General features: G+C 42.5%; 2 protein-coding genes across 15 annotated transcripts in view; both read left to right on the top strand.

The window, feature by feature from the left end:
• LOC146822518 (uncharacterized) overlaps nt 1-4,178 on the top strand; it is a 266,233-nt gene extending 262,055 nt beyond the window's left edge. The window contains exon 2 of the mRNA XM_085613650.1: nt 1,970-4,178. Coding sequence (XP_085469776.1) covers nt 1,970-4,032 — 2,063 coding nt within the window. The 3' untranslated portion in view covers nt 4,033-4,178. The remainder of the gene's footprint in view (nt 1-1,969) is intronic.
• LOC146822519 (uncharacterized) overlaps nt 1-19,622 on the top strand; it is a 237,470-nt gene that overhangs the window by 175,595 nt on the left and 42,253 nt on the right. For 8 of the 14 annotated variants that reach the window (XR_014963323.1, XM_085613642.1, XM_085613649.1 and 5 more), the window contains one exon: nt 1,078-1,333. The exons of 5 other annotated variants lie outside the window; for them this stretch is intronic. Coding sequence is in view for 2 of the 9 variants with exons in the window: in XM_085613647.1 (XP_085469773.1) it covers nt 1,078-1,119 (42 nt within the window). In the remaining 7 variants the exon portion in view is untranslated. Of the gene's footprint in view, nt 1-1,077; nt 1,334-19,622 lie in introns of those variants that run through there. One more of the 14 variants, XM_085613648.1, reaches the window with a different exon arrangement.

The following is a 19,622-nucleotide window of genomic DNA, read 5'->3' on the forward strand; positions in this document are numbered from 1 at the left end:
GTTATTCGTTGGACAGATCTAGTACTTCATAGGTCAGTACATAAAATAAAATAAGGGTTGCAAAAGGTAAATACATAATTCGCAACCGGTTTTGCAATCACATTTTTAGTACATTTGGCTTTGTTTCTGACATTGTTCAGACAATGTGCTTCTCTTCTTGTTAAATCCGAGTGATTTTTTAGGGGATGGTTTGCATGTAATTATGAAATATGGCAAGCTTTCTAGGAACAGTCCGGAAAATTGAAACTTTTCCTAAATCACAATCCTAACTGAAATCACCCTGCGTTAGAAACCTTCAGACCTACCAGATGTGAATTAAAGTTAAAGATGTTTGTAAATGTTAAAACAAAAGAAGACCCTTCCGAAGCTAAACGTATCATGATGAATAGCCAATAATGAAAATTAACTTCCAAAAATAAAACATGCCTCTAACCAAGCTAAAACAGTAGGTTCTTACAACACAAACGCAAGGACACTTAACTGTCTGAGGAGTAGCCCTGAAAAGAGGGGTGAATGTACTGCATGATGTAGTTTTTTGACATTTTTCCTATGTTCTCTATGGTTCTTTTATAAGTAGCCGCTGGGGAAGAGAATGCATAATGTTAGCCTCTTGTTGTGGCATAAAATCTTGGTGATAGGGGAGCATTGTAGCTATTGGTTTCTGTGTGTGCTGGACATGACATGAGGAGCTCAAGGAGGTCATCAGAACCAAAGGCCCCATATGATAAACTTTGAGTAGGGGTCATTGCATGAGTCTGAACAGAACAGTGACAGCACATGGAGAACATTAAACCAAGTCGTGACTATCAGAGACCAGAGGGTGCGGGGGGCTTGGGAACAACAATAGAAAGTGTGTTCACTTTGCAAGACTGAGAGGGTGGGCAGGAGGTCAGAGAGACATTGGAACCAGTGGCCACAATGTGATATCAGAGGGGGCGGTGAAACAGTTTTACTTTACACATCCTTTCATCATTTATGTCCTTTATGCGTATATTTGATTTTGCCTACATATCGGTTTCAAACATATGTGGAATTGACTTGTAACTCTTTCAAAATCTGTTTTTGTCACCCCAACAGGTAAAACAAATAAAGCATGAAAGAAACTGGATCAAACATTAAAGTGTTTGAAATAAATTGTGTGTAACAACAGTTTTAACAAGGTTTGAGGTAAATGCAACTTCCCATGGCATAAAGAATCCAAAACTACAGAAGCAAGGTCTAAGATTGTTGCTATGGCTTATGTTCTTCCAGGAGATGTGATCTCATTTGAGTGCCAATACTGCACTTTGGAGTGGCAATATGTGCCTAATAAATTTAAAAGCATTTAACTTTTGACGGAACTCTAAACTATTTTGTATTCTACACAGATACTCGACCACACTATGAACCAAAGCATTTCTGGAAAAATTTATAAAAGCATGACATTTTAAATGCTTGACTTTGGCACATTGGAAAAAAGATTGTGCAAATGTATTGAATCTAATAAGGAAGTGATGAACAAGAGATATCCGTTTTAATTCACCATCCACATAATGGAAAGTCCTTCCTTATTCATATTTTTAATGTGAAAACGCTTTATATAAAAAAAGGATTTCTAAACATACTTCAGGCGGGACACAGAGAGCGGAAGTCATCCAATGTTTTAATTGTGCCAAGGGTTTCATTCTAAAGAAATGCTTTAGGCGACTTCAGAAGCTCCACACCGGTGAGAAATCATTGGAATGTACTGAATGTGACACAGCATTGACTTTAAAAGAAAATCTAATGCAACATCGATAACTCCAGGCTGGTGAGAAACCATATAAATGTGCTGAATGCAACAAGGCTTTCATTAAAAAGGAAAACATAATGAATCATCAGAAACTCCACACTGGAGAGAAACAATATGATTACAATGAATATGACAAGGTATTCATTACAAAGGGAAAACTAATGAAACATCAGAAAATTGTCACAGGAGACAAACTACATGAATGCACTGAATGTCAAAATAAATTCTTTACAAAGGGACAGTTAATTAAACATCAGAAAGTCCATGCAGGAGAGAAACCATGTATATGTACTGAATGTGACAAGGCGTTCATTACAAATGAAGAGCTAATGAAACATAAGAACGTCCACACTGAGGAGAAACAGTATGAAAGTACTGAATGCGATAAGTCATCCTTTACAAATAGAAACCTAATATCTCACCAGAAAATCCACACTAGTAATAAATCAAATGAATGCACAGAACGTGACAAGGCATGCAGACGGAAAGAACATTTATTGAAACCTCAAAAACTCCACACAGGTGAGAAACCATATGAATGTACTGAAAACGACAAGGCCCTCTCTAGAAAGGATCGACTTTCGCGGCACCAGAAAGTCCACATTGGGGGGAAGCCATTTGAATGTATTGAATGTGGCAAGGCATTCATTAAAAGGGGAGAGTTAACACGACATCAGAAAATCCATGCAGGGGTGAAACCATATAAATGTACTGAATGTGACAAGGCGTTTATTACAAACGCAAAGCTAATGCTACATCAGAAAGTCCACAGTGGGGAGAAACCATTTGAATGTACTGAATGTGACAAGGCTTTTATTAGAAAGGAACGGCTTGTGCACCACCAGAAAGTCCACACAGGAGTAAAACCATTTAAATGTACTGAATGCATTAAGTCATTCTTTACTAGTCGAAACCTAATACTCCATCAGATGGTTCACACCAAGGAGAAGCCCTATGAATGTAGTGAATGCGATAAGGCATTCGTTACAAAGAGACAGTTAACGCAACATCAGCATGTCCATACGGGACAAAAAATATATAAATGTTCTGAATGTGACAAGGCATTCATTAGAAAGCAAAACTTAATGAATCATCAGAAACTCCACACTGGGGAAAAACCATATGAATGTACTGAATGTGACAAGGCATTCATTAAAAAGGAACAGCTATTGCGCCACCAAAAAGTCCACACTGGTGAGAAAACATATGAATGTAGTGAATGTGATAAGGCATTCAGTATAAAGGCAGGCCTAATGAGACATCAGAAAATCCACACTGGGGAGAAACCATATGAATGTGCTAAATGTGGCAAGGCATTTAGTAGAAAGGAATCCTTAACGGTTCATCAGAAATTCCACACTACAGAGAAACCATATGAATGCACTGAATGTGATAAGGCATTCAGACTAAAGGGAAATCTAACGCGACATCACAAACTCCACACTGGTGAGAAACCTTATAAATGTACTGAATGTGACAAGGCCTACATTACAAGGAAGGAACTAACCCAACACCAGCAAATCCACACTGGAGAGAAACCATTTGAATGCACTGAATGTGATAAGGCCTACACTAGGAAGGATCGACTTGAGCGACACCAGAAAGTCCACACTGGTGAGAAACCCTATGAATGTACTGAATGTGACAAGGCATTCATTACAAAGGGAGAACTAACACAACACCATAAAGTCCACACTGGGGAGAAACCATATGAATGCAATGAATGTGACAAGGCGTTTGTTACAAACAAAGAGCTAATGCAACATCAGAAAGTTCACACAGGGGAGAAACCATATGAATGTACTGAATGCAATAAGTCATTCTTTACTAATAAAAACCTAATAGTCCATCAGAAAACCCACACTGGGGAGAAACAGTGTGAATGCAGTGAATGTGATAAGGTTTTAAGTACAAAGGTTAGCCTAATGCGACATTGGAAAATCCACACTGGGGAGAAACCATTTGAATGTACTGAATGTGAAAAAGCGTTCATTACAAAGAAGCAGTTGACAGAGCATCAAAAAACCCACACTGGGGAGAAACCATTTGAATGCACTGAATGTGACAAAGCATTTGCTACCAAGCAAAGCCTAATGAATCATCAGAAACTCCACACTGACGAGAAACTATATGAATGCTCTGAATGTGACAATTTATTTATCACAAAGGGAAAACTGGTGCAACACCAGAAAATCCACACTGGTAAAAACCTTCTGAATTCACTGAATGTGACAAAGCCTACTTTGGAAGGCAACAACTAGCACAACACCAAAAAATCCACACCGGGTAGAAACCATATAAATGTGCTGAATGTGGCAAATCATTTAGTAGAATTGACTAATAATACATAAGATACTGCACACTAGTCTAACATCACAGAAATGTACTCAATGCGATAAGGCGTTCAAGACAAAATGTGAGCTGTTACAACACCAGAATATCCACATTGGGAAAAACCATTCAATTGTATGGAATGTAACCGAGCGTTCTAATGTAACATCAAAAAATCAACACAGGGAGAAACCATATGTTAGACCTGTCAGCCTTAGGGTGGTCTATCCCCAGACCTTTTCCTGCTTACCTCCTCTATTTGTTGATTCTTTATGTTGGCGTTAGGACTCTGAGCACTTTACCATTGGTGACAAGTGCTAAAGTGCATGTGCTTCTCCCCTAAACATGGTAATGTTATGCTAATTTAATTTATAGAGCACACTGTTACCCTGAGGTGTCCTGGCACTAGCTCCCTGATCTAGGGTTATTAGGTTCCTAGTGACCTTGCTATCGTCTAATTACTGAAGAGACAGGTTTTCAAGGCCTTTCCAAAGGTCAGCAAGCGTGTGGCGGTACAGATATTCAAAGAAAGTTCAATCCAGGCCACAATAGTTCCTGTGAAGAAACTTCTGCCCCCCAAGTCATCTTTTTTAAACCTGGGTACCACCAAGGGTTTAGAATTGGCAGATCGAAGTGTCCTATTGGGTATATACCACCTAAGCATGTGAGTGAATTAGGGGGATCCCAAGTTATGTAGTGTCTTGTAAGCAATGCACAGTGCTTTACATTTTTTCCTGCTTTTCACTGGCAGCCAATGCAGTTTTTGAATATTATTTCTCACCCAGGTAAATTTGGTTGTTTGTGAGAGTACTTTTGCTGCAGTATTTTGCAACACCTGCATTTTAGATGTTGCTGTAAATTCAGATATAGGCTGTTGCAGTAGTCTGGCCTGGCCATAACTAAGGTCGATATTACACTTTTTTGGGAGATAGGAGGAATAAAATCTAAGATAGTTTTGATCTTTTTAAGAATAGAAAAGTAGATGATGTTGAAGCGTTAACCTAACTAGAAAAGCAGAGCTTGTTATCTACGATCACTTCAAAACCTTTTAGCTTTAACAATCGGCTTAGGTAAACATCCCAGTTCTTCTGGCCACCAACTCGGAGACCAAAAAGAGGGACCATTTCTGAACAGTTCCATCTCAGTTGTGTTGGATTTCAGTTTAAAGCAGTTACTGCTCATCCAGGTGCTGACTGCTGCCATACAGTCATGGAATTGTTTTCTGATGGTACTCGGCTGATTTGGAACTGCCACTACAATCTGAGTATCGTCATTGGTAAATACACAATTGGCATATTTAATGTACTTATAAGTCCTTTGTAAAGTGGTGTACCATATACCCAGCGCCTGTAAATTAAATGCTACTAGTAAGCCTGCAACCCTGATTGTGCCTCCCACGCAAGTAGCTTTTCAAACCTGTCTCAGGCCTGTCATTGCAGGCCCTGTGTGTGTAGTTTACTGCCACTCCGTCTTGCATTTAAAACTACGTGCCTAGCCTTAAACTTCCCTTTTACTACATACAGGTCGCTGTTAAGGTAGGCCCTAGGTAGCCCATAGGGCAGGGTGCTATGTAAGTAAAAGTTAGAACATGTACTTTTAATCTTTACATGTCCTGGTAGTGACAAACACCCAAATTATTTTTTCACTACTGTGAGGCCTACTCCTCTCATAAGTTAACATTAGGAATTCCTTAATACATTTTTAAGCTGTAATTCCTGTTTGGAAAGAAGTAGCTCGGTCATGTTTTATATATTTGAAATATTGGTGATAAATGCTTTTTACTGGTAAAGATGGATTCAACATTACTATTTTAGGAATGCCACTTTTAGAAAGTGTTATGAGTAGACAAGGGAACCCAATTTGAATTGGTCAGGGACCTTGGGTACGTATATTTTATACAAACAGTGGTCCCTCACAAAACAAGGATGAGAAAATGGGAATAAATATAGAAACGCAATGAGATCTATATTAGTTTGTCCATCCGGACAAGAATACTTTAATATATGTATATTTAAGAAAAAATCAAGAGAAACACAAACACTGTTACTGTTAAGAAAGAGAGGCTCAGGCATTCTTTACTGCTTGGAGACATGTACGCAGTTTACCAAGCTAATATGAACATAAACACCACAGTACAATTCATTGAATATTGCATAAGACAGGGTCAAGGTGTGTACAGTCGGCGTAGTTTTGATCCCTTACAAACAAGGTACAGGGATCATCATCAGGACATAGGTATATATGCCGGAGGCTAATGCCTGTTGATCATTCACAGCAGTGAACCAGGTCCCATAGGGGACTGATACTGGAGAGGTAAGCGCAATCAACTGCGGGGCCAGATGTAGCATATGGCGAGATCCTGGCTCGCGGAGGAAGAGAGTTTCTAGGCGATGTGAAAATAGTCAGACTACCGGTAAGGCACACTACTGATGGTCCGACTATTTCCTCATAACTTCGCAACTCTCTTCCACCAGCTGGGATCTCGCCGCATGTTATGTCTGGCCCCGCAGTTGGTTGCCAGCCTTATCGGTATACTCCTGCTTTAGTCATCGGACCACCTTAGTGGACCTCCATGTGACAACCGCTATTGCGCGTACCTCTCCAGTATCTGTCCTTTATGGGATCTGGTTCACTGCTGTGAACGATCAACAGGCATTAGCCTCAGTCATATATACCTATGTCCTGATGATGATCCTGGTATCTTGTTTGTAAGGGATCGTCAACTCTACACACCTTGACACTGTCTTATGTATTATTCAATAAATTGTGCTATGATGTTAATATTCATATTAGCTTGGTAAACTGCTTACTTGTCTCCAAGCAGTAAAGAATGCCTGAGCCTCTCTTTCCTCTCTTTTTTTAACTGTCAGTATTGTGTTCCACTTGATTTTTTTCTTAAATACAAATGTATTGAAGTATTTTTGTCCGGATGGACAAACTAATATAGATCTCATTGCATTTCTTTATTTATTCACTTTTTCTCATCGTTGTTTTGTGAGGGACCACTGTCTGTATAAAATATACTTTTAGAAAGTGGACATTCCTCTGTTCTTACTGCTCTGTGTGCCTGCAGCCTGTCTCCCATACATGTCTGGTATGAGTGGCAGCTACACTTTGTGCATTCCCTCTAGACAGCCACAAACACATGAAGGTTAGTTGTGTCTGAGTATTCATCTGCATTCTGATGGCTCTTCCTAGGCAGGAAGGAAGGGAGGAGCTGACACTTACATCTGAATTGGTAGTGTCGTGTCCTCAAAGGGCTGATTACTCCCCACAAATAGCCTGGGCTGAGAAGAAAGGACATTTGTGTACTTCATAGATGCTTCTTTCAAGTCACCACACTTCCAAGGCACAACTGAGTATAAGTACTGCGTCTCTGATCCCAACAAATCAGACACTTAATGACCTGTAGCTACACTCTGTTGGAAGAACTGCTGTGCTGCTTAAAGTACTGCCACCCTGAAGGACAGCCCTGCTGCTTTCTACCTCTGCTGAGGGAAGCTGGAAAGTTGTCTCCAAAGGATTAGTGGCTTGCCTCCTGCTGATTGAGACGCAGGGAAATTAAAGACTCTGTCCCTGCTCTTGTGCCTGGTCCGCTGGAAGTGGACCCAGATATTTTCTATAGCGGCACTGAGACAGCCACTAACTGCATAAGCAGAAATCGATGCATCATCCCTGAGGCAGGAGCAGACCCTGCGCATCACATCGGAACTGACACATCATCTGCAGAACGTGACCACCACCACAGCAGGATTACAGAGATCGACACCTCTCCCTCCTAATCCTACCTTGTCAATTGGAAATGTGGGTGTTCTCTTTGATTCCTCTCTCTCATTTGAGGTGCAAATTAAACATATTTTTCTGTTTTCTGAAGATGAAAACTTTAATGAAGTGTCTAGATCTGGTTCCAGAGAGACAAGCAAAACGGTAGTTCATTCATTGGTTACATCCCTCCTGGACTACTCAAACTGACTCTAACTTGGACTGTGTATTTGATACACTGACTTCAGTTAATTCAGAATGCAGTGTCTAGACTAATCAGGAGAGGTCAAAGGCATCACCATATCTTGCCACATTTGAGGCACTTGCCTTTGCTCCCGGTGGAACTCTGTATTAATTTCAAATCCCTCACGTTGGCTTTCAGAGCTTTTCATGGCAAGGCCGCAAGTTATCTGTTAAATAGGCTGTCTCCATAAACTCCAAAAAGGGCTCTTAGATCCAACAATAGTCGCCTCCTGCGGATCCAAAAATTCCTGAAGTCTCAATGTGGTAGCAGTCTCTTTAATGTGCGATTGTCAAAACTATGGAATAATCTTCCTTTCAAACTACGGCAGGTTGATACCTTGCCTTTAAAAGGCAAGTCAAAACCTGGCTATTTGACTCCGTTTAGTTCTCAATTACTTCGGTTTACCTTATACTGTCTGCTAGAGTGACGGGACTCTTCTGTTGAGAAAAAATCAAGTCCTCTCGCTGTTGCGACCAGGATTAAGTACTTTGTTCTCGGGGGTCTGAGTGGGTCCTGTAGCCGGCCTGAGCGCCTTTGCATTTGGTCTGAACTTTACACTTTGCCCCGGTCCAGAGCGACCGGATAACCCCCATCGGCGCTTATTGCTTCTAAGCACTAGATTTCTTTATTCTTTAAGAATTCATAACTCAACTTCTACTTATTGGATTTTGTTTCGGCCTTGATTTATTTATAAAAGTATTGTCTAATTTTCTAAACCTGTGTGGATTTTTTTGTGGTGTTTTCAATGTGTTACTGTATGTGTTTGTGTTTGTTGCACAAATATTTTACACATTGCTTCTTTAGATAAGCCTGACTGCTCTATGCCAAGCTACCACAGGGTGAGCACAGGTTATCTTTTAGTGTGTATCTAGCTTATCCTGACTAGAGTGGTGGTCTTTATTTGGACAATGTGGATACCTCAGCCAAGCAGAAACCCCATTTCTAACAATGGTGATCAGCGGCGAGGATGGGACTTGTTTTTGTGCAATACCATAAAGTAACTCATTGTTCACTACAACTCTATACTGAGAGCAATTTGACATTTTTTAGTTCTCCCAAATTGGCTTTTTAATTTTTTACTAAACCATGTCTGCCTCTGGAGAAGCAGCACCTGCACCTGTATTAATTAACTTTGAGCTGGCCAAGTTAGAATCCTACAGGGGGCCCAGCTTAAAGACTGTTGCAAGGAGTTTCAAGTGTCTACTAAAGGCTAAACCCAGAAGGTGGAGCTGCAGAAGGCTTTGAGATCTTAGGAAGAGGTCCGGGATACAGGGTCTCGGGTCTCAGAAGAGGAGAAGCAGGAAATTAGGGAGGAGGATGAGGAGCCTAGATAATGTCTTGGAACTGCCTGAGGAGAGGCAAGCAAGTATTAGGTGTAATGCAGCTGGTGTCCCTAGAGCAGGCAGCAGCATTTCATTTGCAAGGAACCTGTCCTCAGAGGAGCTTGAGGGCAGGATGGAAGAGAGGAGGCTCAAGCTAGAGCTTACCAAAATGCAAGCAGCTCTTGAGGAGAAGAAACTGCCCCTTGACCTTAATCTAAAGGAACTGGACATAAGAGCCCTACAGCAATCCCAAAATGTCCACTAGTGAAACCAGAATTATTATTCTCAAAGAGTTGGTGCCCAGCTTTGTGGTAGGGGATGATATAGCTAAGTGGTTTGCAATATATGAAGCAGCTATAAGAGTGCACAAAGTCCCAGAGGAGACTTGGGATGGTAGTTTTTTTGCATATTTATACTGCGCGAATTCGACCCGAAGGTATTGGAGCGCTTTACATGAGCACCGTATTTATATTACACATTCAGGCACGGGGAGATTAAGTGATTTGCCCAGAATCACAGGATGTGGACGCGACCTCGAGGCTCTAACCCTGGTTTCCAGGACCTAAGTCGGCAATTTAGCCGACGGACCTCATCCTCTCCCCAAGGAGAGTTCATGGCGATACATATCCACAGTGGGGAGGGATACACTCCTGACACTAGAAGTGGGGACCAGACATGCTTCACTGTAATGAAGGCCATCTTAGTAAGTTTGTGTTGACCCCTGAGAAGTATAGGCAATCGTTCAGAGCCAGCCTCACATCACAGGCCTGGATGGATTTCTTGGATTATACTAGAAAGGCGCTGAAGGGCTGGGTGAGGTGCAGTAAGTTTAATGATTATTCAGGGCTGTACAACTTGATTTTGAAGGAGCACATGCTTGATATTTGTTTTCTAGATTTGCGCCAACACCTGGTTGATAGCAAGCTTTCTGACCCCAGGAAGCTTGCTGAGGAGGTGGGCATCTGGACCAGCATGAGAGTATCCAAGAAGGCTTCTGGGGGGAAACTACCAAAAGAGTGGTTAGGGTTCCCAACAGAAGGAGGAGGAGACAAAAATAAGGACTTCTCTTTAGGCCTCCAAAATAATCCATAAGAGAAAATGTCCCATTCATAATCTGGCCACCAGAAGAAAAACCACCCTAACAAGTGTCTAAAAAGAGCAAAACCTGCCACTGGAGGAAAGGTTCCAGGAGTTGTGAGTTCAGTGCTGGGGGAGGAGTTTGTCCCAGTTAACGGGGGGAAGTTTAGTGGGGTTACCATAGTGTCCCTGGGTGACAGTGAGACGGTTCCTAAGATCCACGTGCTCTCTAAAACTACAAAGTTTAGGTAATGGGTCACCATCAGTGGGCAAGGTATGAAAGTGTAGGGATATCCCTTTTGGACCCACTTTGGTTGTCCCTTATTTTCACATTTTAGACGAACTCTGCTTTGCATGGTCATATGTCACATGTTTGCTTTTGCGACATTATTCTAGGAATATGCTGCACATGTTGCTTGTTATTTAGTGGCTCTTCTTGGAATACAGTTTGCACATTTCATACAAGGCTAGACGGAATATAGAACAACATAGTGTATTCTTTTGTATTGTTCGTTCAACCACAGCTTCTAATGTTTAGACATAACATTGTTGCACAGATGCATTTTCCAACACAGCAGTTATTATTATATAAAATGTAACCTGTCTTCTTGGCGGTCAGAAAGGAGTATTCCGGCGGTGAGGACTGTGCTGGAATGATTGCATTGATTGACATACAGCCCTGCGCAAGCTGAGTTTATGTTCTTGATGCTGACCACCTGACTACACTATCAAGTATAGGGTCTTCGGCTAATCCCAGAGATCTTACAAATAACACCAACACGGTGCTCCAAGAGTAAGGATAGATCTAGATAGATAGATAATTTGCGATGGTCGGATATTTATCCTGTTTGTGCGTAGTGCTGGTTACTCTGTTTAGCTTAATTTGCCTAATAATCGCAGCACATTTGTTACCTGCTAGACTATGATAGTTTCAATAAATGTATTGTATACAAACTTTGTCTTTCTTGTGTCTACCATAGGCATGCATGAGTGAACAGCGAAAGTGGTAAGATCTGTTTCCACAGTTCCCTTGGGGACCAGAGTGTCCTGTTCGAGGTTGCCGAAATCACTTGTTACTGTGGAGAGGTTAGGAGTTCAGGTGAGGCCCTATGAGCTAGTCAGGGATTGGACTGATAGGTACTGATGTTGTAGACCGACTGAGTCCCTACATTCTGACGTCTTGTCATTATAAGACACAGTCCTACTTTACCAGCAGGATCCATGCAACAGAGACTCTGAGGGATACAGGTGCCAGCATGACTATGGTAAGGAGTCAGCTGACGTCCCCAGAGCACGTGATACCCGATGCATTACACCAGGTTGTGGTGGCTGACAACAGAGAGGGTCACTAACCAGTGGCCCTTGTTCCATTTGAGTGGGGGGGTTCAGGTCTTCTGAAATTTGCTGTGAGCCGTGCCATGCCTATGGACTGTTTGCTTGGTATTGACCTTGCGCAGACTTCCTGGAAGGAAGTGGAGCTCAAGGTTCATTTGAACATTTTGGGGTTACCTGAGTGGCTCTGTGCCACAACAAGGTCCTTGGTTGCCCAGGATGGCACTCAAAACGCTGGAGCCTGGAATAAGGGCCCAGCCAGCTGCTATGAAGGGGAAAGGCAGAAGTGTAAAGATGAAACCGGTGTATACAAAAATTATAGTTTATTTTACAGCAGCACAGTACAACAGGACTGTGTAATCCAATGTCTTCTAATAACGGACATGTAGTCAAGTGTTCCATGAATACAGAATTACAGTGGAACACTTGACACTCTTTAATAAACACTAACCTATTAACATGCAATAGATACCCAAAGCATGTTATACAAAGAAAATACACTTCCTTCCATAATAATTAAAATGACCATCCATAAAAAGAGGGCATGGGAATCCAGCCCCTGAATATCTCCCAGCTAGAGTGAATGGGGCATCTGCAGTGGGCGCCCTGGATCCCACTAAGGAGAACATTGCTATCCTTGGTGACCTTTCAGAACTTGCCGAACAGCATGTAGAAAGAAGACCAACCTTTGTCCGTCACCATCACTTCAAGACAACCTTCATTAGAAAATATTTCTCTAAAAAATTCAACAGCAGCCTTAGAAGTCATCTGTGGCACAAATGTAACCTCTGGCTACTTAGAATGATAGTCAATCATGATCAGGGCGATTATCGCTTCCTGAGGTAGAGTGCTAAAAGGACCAGTTATATATAAAAAGCTACTTTTTCCCTAGGTGAGACCGACCAGGAAACCGGATTAAGTAGAGCATGAAACACTATGAGCATTTTATCACTTTTCAAACATACACTACAATCCCTTACCAGCAGGTCCAGGCCTCGAAAAATACATTCAAAATTGTCAGTGAGATTTTAGCAGGAAGAGATATTTTTAGCATTTAATGGTCCGTTAAGCTGGAAAAAACAGGTGTTCTCGGTCCAGTAACATTTTTCATGATTTTTTGAGGCCTGAAGTATATCATTGTATCCAATCCAGGCCACCAGAAAACAGACCTAACCAGTTTCTACATTAAAGATATTCCCAGATGTCACTGGTGAGCCAACTCCAGAATCTGTCCTCACATTCCAGCAGGAGGAACACTCTTTCCCTTCTTGAATAATAAGTCACCTTCCATAACCAATTCTTCTGAAACTATGAAAAATGGTTGTGTTTCAGTGATAACACTCTTCTCTTTAGGCCTTCCAATTACTAAGTACTACTTAACCATTTGCAAGTTGTCATCTTCCTCCATCTGTTTTTCCATGCTTCCTCTGACAATCCAGCAAACTCCACACCCACAAAATCCTTAACTTTTGTAATCATTTCAATTTCCTCACGCTCCACATCACCTTCATCAGGACATGGCAACCTAGATAAACAATCAGCTGTAACGTTACGTTTAACTGGCAGATATTCTACTCCAAAGTTATATTCCTGTAACCTTGAGGCAAGTCTGGCAATCCGTGCAGTGGCGTTCTACTTCCCACCAGGAGACAAAATGCTCACCAGTGGCTTGTGGTATGTCCTAAGATTGAACCTACTCCTCCACACATAGTTACGGAAGTGCTCAATCGCTTATACACGTCAGGAGCTCCTTCTCAATAACTGAATACCTTCTTTCTGTCTCACTCAGTGTCTTATACGCAAACGCAACACACTATTCTTCTTCACCACATTTCTGTCCCAAACCTCTCCCAATACCATACAAACTGTAATAGTGCATGTCATTTCTACAAAAAGGTCACAATGTGGAAGCATGTGCAATTTCCCTTTTTATCTGCTGGAAAGCAACCTGTTGTTTGTCTGTCCATATAAATTACGCTTTACTCCTCCTAAGGTCTCTTAGTAGCAAAAGCCTGTATGAATTCACTGTAATATTCGCATAATCCTGCAAAAGATAACAGTTTCTCCTTGTTATTAGAAGCAGGAACATTTTTTGGAACCACCCGTTCACCCGACAAAGTGTGCCCTAAATATTTAACAGATTCACAGAAAAGTTTACATTTCTCTCCCTTCAGTATTAATCCTTCCAATAATTTCCACACAGTAACTACATGCTCCCTGTTTTCTTCGTCATTTTGAGAAAATATCAAGATGTTATACTGGAAGCACTTCACGCATTTATCCAGATCTTTAAAAATGTGGAACTTTGCTCTCTGGAATAACGAAGTGATACCAAAGGGGATGATGGACGGAGCATTTAAGCAAATCAAACACTCGCCCCCAATCAACTGATCTGGGTTTAATCCATCATCATTCTTTAGCTCACTCCACCACCCCAGTTCAGACATGGCCATCTGCAAATCAGTCTGACCCAGTGCCTCATGGGAACAGTCCAGCCCGAACTGCCAAGCCATGTCTTCCCTGGATGGGAAACAAGCATCCTGGGACCGGTTTCGGGTTCATAACCCTCATCTGCCAGGCTATCTTGAATCCAGTGGCAAAGTGAGCAAGGGAACCACGTCTGGGCATACCCTGCCAATTTAGGGCGAACAAAGCGATACCAAAGTTTCCTAAAGAATGATGATGGATTAAACCCAGATCAGTTGACTGGGGGTGAGTGTTTGATTTGCTCAAACGCTCCGTGCATCATCCCCTTTGGTATCTTTTTGTTCGCCCTATGTTGGCAGGGTATGCCCAGATGTGGGTCTCTTGCTCACTTTGCCACTGGATTCAATATAGCCTGGCTGATAAGGGTTATGAACCCGAAACCGGTCCCAGGATGCTTGTTTCCCATCCAGGGAAGATATGGCTTGGCAGTTCGGGCTGGACTGTTCCCATGAGGCACAGGGTCAGACTGATTTGCATATGGCCATGTCTGAACTGGGGTGGTGGAGTGAGCTAAAGAATGATGATGGATTAAACCCAGATTAGTTGACTTGGGGTGAGTGTTTGATTTGCTCAAACGCTCTGTCCATCATCCCCTTTGGTATCACTTTGTTCGCCCTAAGTTGGTAGGGTATACTCAGACGTGGGTCCCTTGCTCACTTTGCCACTGGATTCAAGATAACCTGGCTGATGGGGGTTATGAACCCGAAACCGGTCCCAGGATGCTTGTTTCCGGTCCAGGGAAGACATGGCTTGGCAGTTCAGGCTGGACTGTTCCCATGAGGCACAGGGTCAGACTGATTTGCATATGGCCATGTCTGAACTGGGGTGGTGGAGTGAGCTAAAGAATGATGATGGATTAAACCCAGATCAGTTGACTGGGGATGAGTGTTTTATTTGCTCAAACGCTCCGTCCATCATCCCCTTTGGTATCGTTCTGGAATAACGAAGCTGCAGGGGCAAATCCAAATGGCATCCTTTTAAATTGAAATAAACCCTGGGGAATAAGAAATGCAGTGAAATGCTTGAGTTCCTCTAAGTTCACTTTGATGGTATGCCGAACTAAGATCCAAAGTGGAAAAAACTTTGGCTCTTCAAGCATACTCAAAACTTCATTTAAGTTCGGCAATAGGTGACATTCCTCCGCTAAATCTGCATTAAGGGCCCTCATGTCCACTGATACCCTGATGCCCTTTTTAGGTTTGCGAGCCAAAACAATGGGCGATACCCACTTAGAGGATTCAACCTCTTCAATTATCGCTTCATTGACAAACTCTTCCAGCACTCCTTTTAATTCCTGTTTGGCATTCACTGGTACCCCCTTAAGTTTGTGTTTCACAGGAACAGCATTAGCTTTACTTTAATACGATGACTGAAACCTTGGGGAACAATTGTATTATTCCATCCCTTTGCTCACACTCAGACTGTAATAACACAGGATCCTTACACCTCAGGTTAAGGATAATGCCCCAAGTTTCCTTGGTCTTGCCACCCCAACATATTCACACCCTTGACAGCCCCATATAATTTAATCTGCACATTCTCCCTTTGAACTCAATACCTACTCCCTCATACCCTAACATGTCAATCCTGGAACAATCAAAACTCTGCAATTATATTAGACTCCTTGAGCGTATCCAAACATTTTTTTTCCCAACCGTCACACACAATAGTCTTTAGTAACAATAGTCCATGGTGATCCCGAATCAGCCATCAACTCTAGATTTACTTCTAATACGTGAATACTACATTTGGGTGGTCTCTAAGCTTCCTGTACCTCAGTACCATCCATTTCTGATCCATCCATACCTTTAGAAATGGACAGAACTATACTCTTATTGCCTTCGCCTTCTTCATTCTGGTCCCAATCATCACTTACATGCAAAACTTTCCCATTTATGCCTGTAGTACCACCTATTTTCTGGAATCTCTGCAACTCTTGCAAAATGTCCTAGGCGCCCACAGTTGCTGCATTCTCTACCTAATGCAGGACACAAAGGCTACAAGGCTATGTAGTTGGTGCTGCCACATTCAAAACGGTAACAATTCCTGTCTCCTCTTCTGAGTGTTTGATTACCCCCATGGAAACTGCTAGTATTCACAGGTTGAATATTTCCGTGAAAGCTACCTGAAGACTGACTGACTACCTGCCCTGGGACCTCTCGAACCCACACTACACACATCCTCTGCATTCTAATTTTCTTTGCTCAATGATTTCATCCATATTTCTGATTGTTCTAGAGCTTTGACAGTAGCAATAACCATCTGTAAGTTTGGATCCTCCAAAACCCACAATTGTTCTTGGACGTTTTTGCTCCTAACGTGGACTATAATTTGGTCTCTAATCATCTAATCAGTAATAGGTCCAAAATTATAGTTAGTTGAAAGTGACTGCATTCCTATGAGGAACTCCTCAAATGTTTAATTTTCTTCCTGTGTACAGGTACAGAACTTAAATCCGTATAAGGCAGCACGGAATGTAGGCTTAAGGCGGTGCTCCATTCTCAACATGGCTTCCTCATATACATTCCTATCACTTTGTCCTTCCACAGGTGGTAGGGTTCAAAAAACCACCTGACCTTCTGAACCCAAACAATGCAATAATATGTTTTTTCCCCTTTCTGACGCCATTCTTTCCCCATCGATAGCTGTTATGACACGTTATAAACACCTCTTTCCATCTAGTCCAAGGGATAGGAGGTTCCCCTTTATTCTACAAAATTTGGCTCGAGTATCAAATTGTATTTTGTTTGAAACTGTTAGAAAAGGTAATTAAGTCAAAGTGAAAAAGCACTATTGCGAAATAAAATGGTTCTTTATATGTCACTTTTTTCTTTAAGAAACTGTGCCAAAACTGTACCATTAACTCCTCAGCATGAAGGAAAAACTAATATTACGTTACCTAAAGCTAACATTAGCATTCTCCAACAAAGTAAATAATCCTTTATGCAATGACTGCCCCAATACCTTCAGTGAGCTGGACTTGCCGTCATTTCGTCGTAGTATTGTGGAACTGAAGAGTTAATAAAGCAGAACTTGATATTACGTGTGCGTACAAAACTGAAAAGAATCTCAGAATCCGGAAACAACCAGGTGAGCCTACGAGGAAGTGGAACGTCAGTATGGAGAGAGAGAAGAGCATGACGCTTCACGTAGGTCAGGCCGTAACGAAGCAATGCTGTTGCCAAGGAACTATGCGTCTGTATTCAAGCCCTAAGATAAACAAAGCTGTTGACAATGAGCCGTGTGTAGAGGTACTCTCTCTCTCTCACAAGAGAGAGAGAGTGGGGCTCATGGCAGCATTACTTGCTCCTAATTGTAGTGCTCGTGGCAGCAGTGCATGAAATATCGGTCGCGGCAGCTAAACATCAAAAAAGTATAAAATGCTGAAAATCGGCTTATAAGGTTGGATAATCATCACCAAAGAACCGGTCTCCAAACAGAACGATCCATGCAGCGGTGTCGCAGTTGGAGGTAAACCGGTGATTCTTGCGATCCATGCAGAGGTGTTGCATATTCTTGTTTCGGGTTCGGTGGAAGTATTATTGCTCCTGTGCAGCAGACGATGTTGTAGTAGGTAACCCTCTACAACTTGTCGCCATTGTAAAGATCATACCTCTGAATAAAATATAATAGTTTATTGCACAGCAGCACAGTACAACATAACTGTGTAATCCAATGTCTTCTAATAACTGACATGTAGTGAAGTGTTCCAGAATACAAAATCGCAGTGCAAGATTTGACGCTCTCAACTAAACACAAACCTATTAATATGCAATAGATAACCAAAGCATGTTGCTCAAAGAAAATACACTCCCTTACATAATCAATGCAATTACCAAACATAACAAGAGGGCATGGACAACCACCCCTGCATATCTCCCAGCTAGAGTGAATGGGGCATCTGCAGTGGGTGCCCTGGATCCCACTGAGGAGAACATTGCTCCCCTTGGTGACCTTTCAGAACTTGCCGAATGGCATGTAGAAGGCAGACCAACCAAGGAGGAGTTTTGTAGGGCACAAAGGGAGTGCCCAACCATCGAGGGCTTCAGACAACAGGCTGAAGCCCAAGCAACTGGTGATGCCTCTGGAAGTGATCCCATATACTGGGAGGGCAACCTTTTTTACATTGAGCCTAAGGATCCTGTGCATGGGAAAGCAAGGGCCTTGGAGGCCCTCCAATGTACAGGGGCTTCCTACTGGAGCTGGCTCACAAAATTACCTGGGCAGGACACCTGGGCCAATACAAGACCCTTGCAAGACTTGTTCACAACTTATTCTAGTATCAAGACTTCCTCAGATGTGTTCTGTAGGACTTGCGTGACCTGCCAAGCCAGTGGGAAGACAAGGCAGAGGCTTAAAGACCCCCTCAATCCCTTGCTGGTCATTGGCACAGCTTTTGAAAGGGCTTATGGATCCCCAGACTTCTCCAGGCAACAAGTTTATCCTGGTTTTAATGGATCATGCCACTAGGTACCCAGACGCAATAACTCAGAGGACCATCGCTGTACCTGCAATGGCAAAGACCTTGATGGGGACTTTTATGTGAGTGGTTTCCCCCTAGGAAGTGGTGTCTGGCAGGGGCACCAACTTCATGTCTGCTTATATGCAGTCAATGCGTAAGGAATATGGAGTAACCTACACGTTTTCCACTTCAAACCACCCACAAACAAATTAGTTAGTTGAGAGCTTCAGCAAGACCCTGAAGGGCATGATTAGAGGCTTCCTGAGTCTTTGAGGTGTAAGGGGGACCTCCTTTTGCCATGCCTTTTGTTTACATACAGAGAGGTGCCACAGAAGGGAGTGGGCTTCAGCCCCTTTGAGCTTCTGTATGGACACCCAGTTAGAGGACCTCTGAGCTTCGTGAAGGATGGGTGGGAGCAAGCTCCCAGGAAGGTTCCTCGGGATATAGTGAACTGCATGCTGGCCTTCAGAAGCCAAACGGCTTAGATGTGGAAGCATGTCAGGATGTAATGAAACAGTGGTATGACCAAAATTCTGTATCCAAAAAAAGGGGAGGGGGGGACCAGGAGCTGGTTAATGGTCCAGTGCCTGTGCTCCGAGAAGTCAATAGGGTAATTACTAGAAGGCACTGTTCCAGGGTCGGTATGGTTGAAAGTCAACCAAGACCGTACCTCAACAAGAGGAAAGTAAAGAGGAAGGGATGGATCTATCTGTTCGTGGTCTAGGATGGGGTACTCAGGATGGGGGGGAGACAACAAAAGTGTCTCTTGTTGCCCTCACACACCCCGAAGGATGTCATGCTTCATCATCGGGCAGTGCTCCTCGTCGGGCCGGC

The sequence above is a fragment of the Triturus cristatus genome, chromosome 6, assembly GCF_964204655.1.
Source record: "Triturus cristatus chromosome 6, aTriCri1.1, whole genome shotgun sequence".
NCBI classification, from domain to species: Eukaryota; Metazoa; Chordata; class Amphibia; order Caudata; family Salamandridae; genus Triturus; species Triturus cristatus.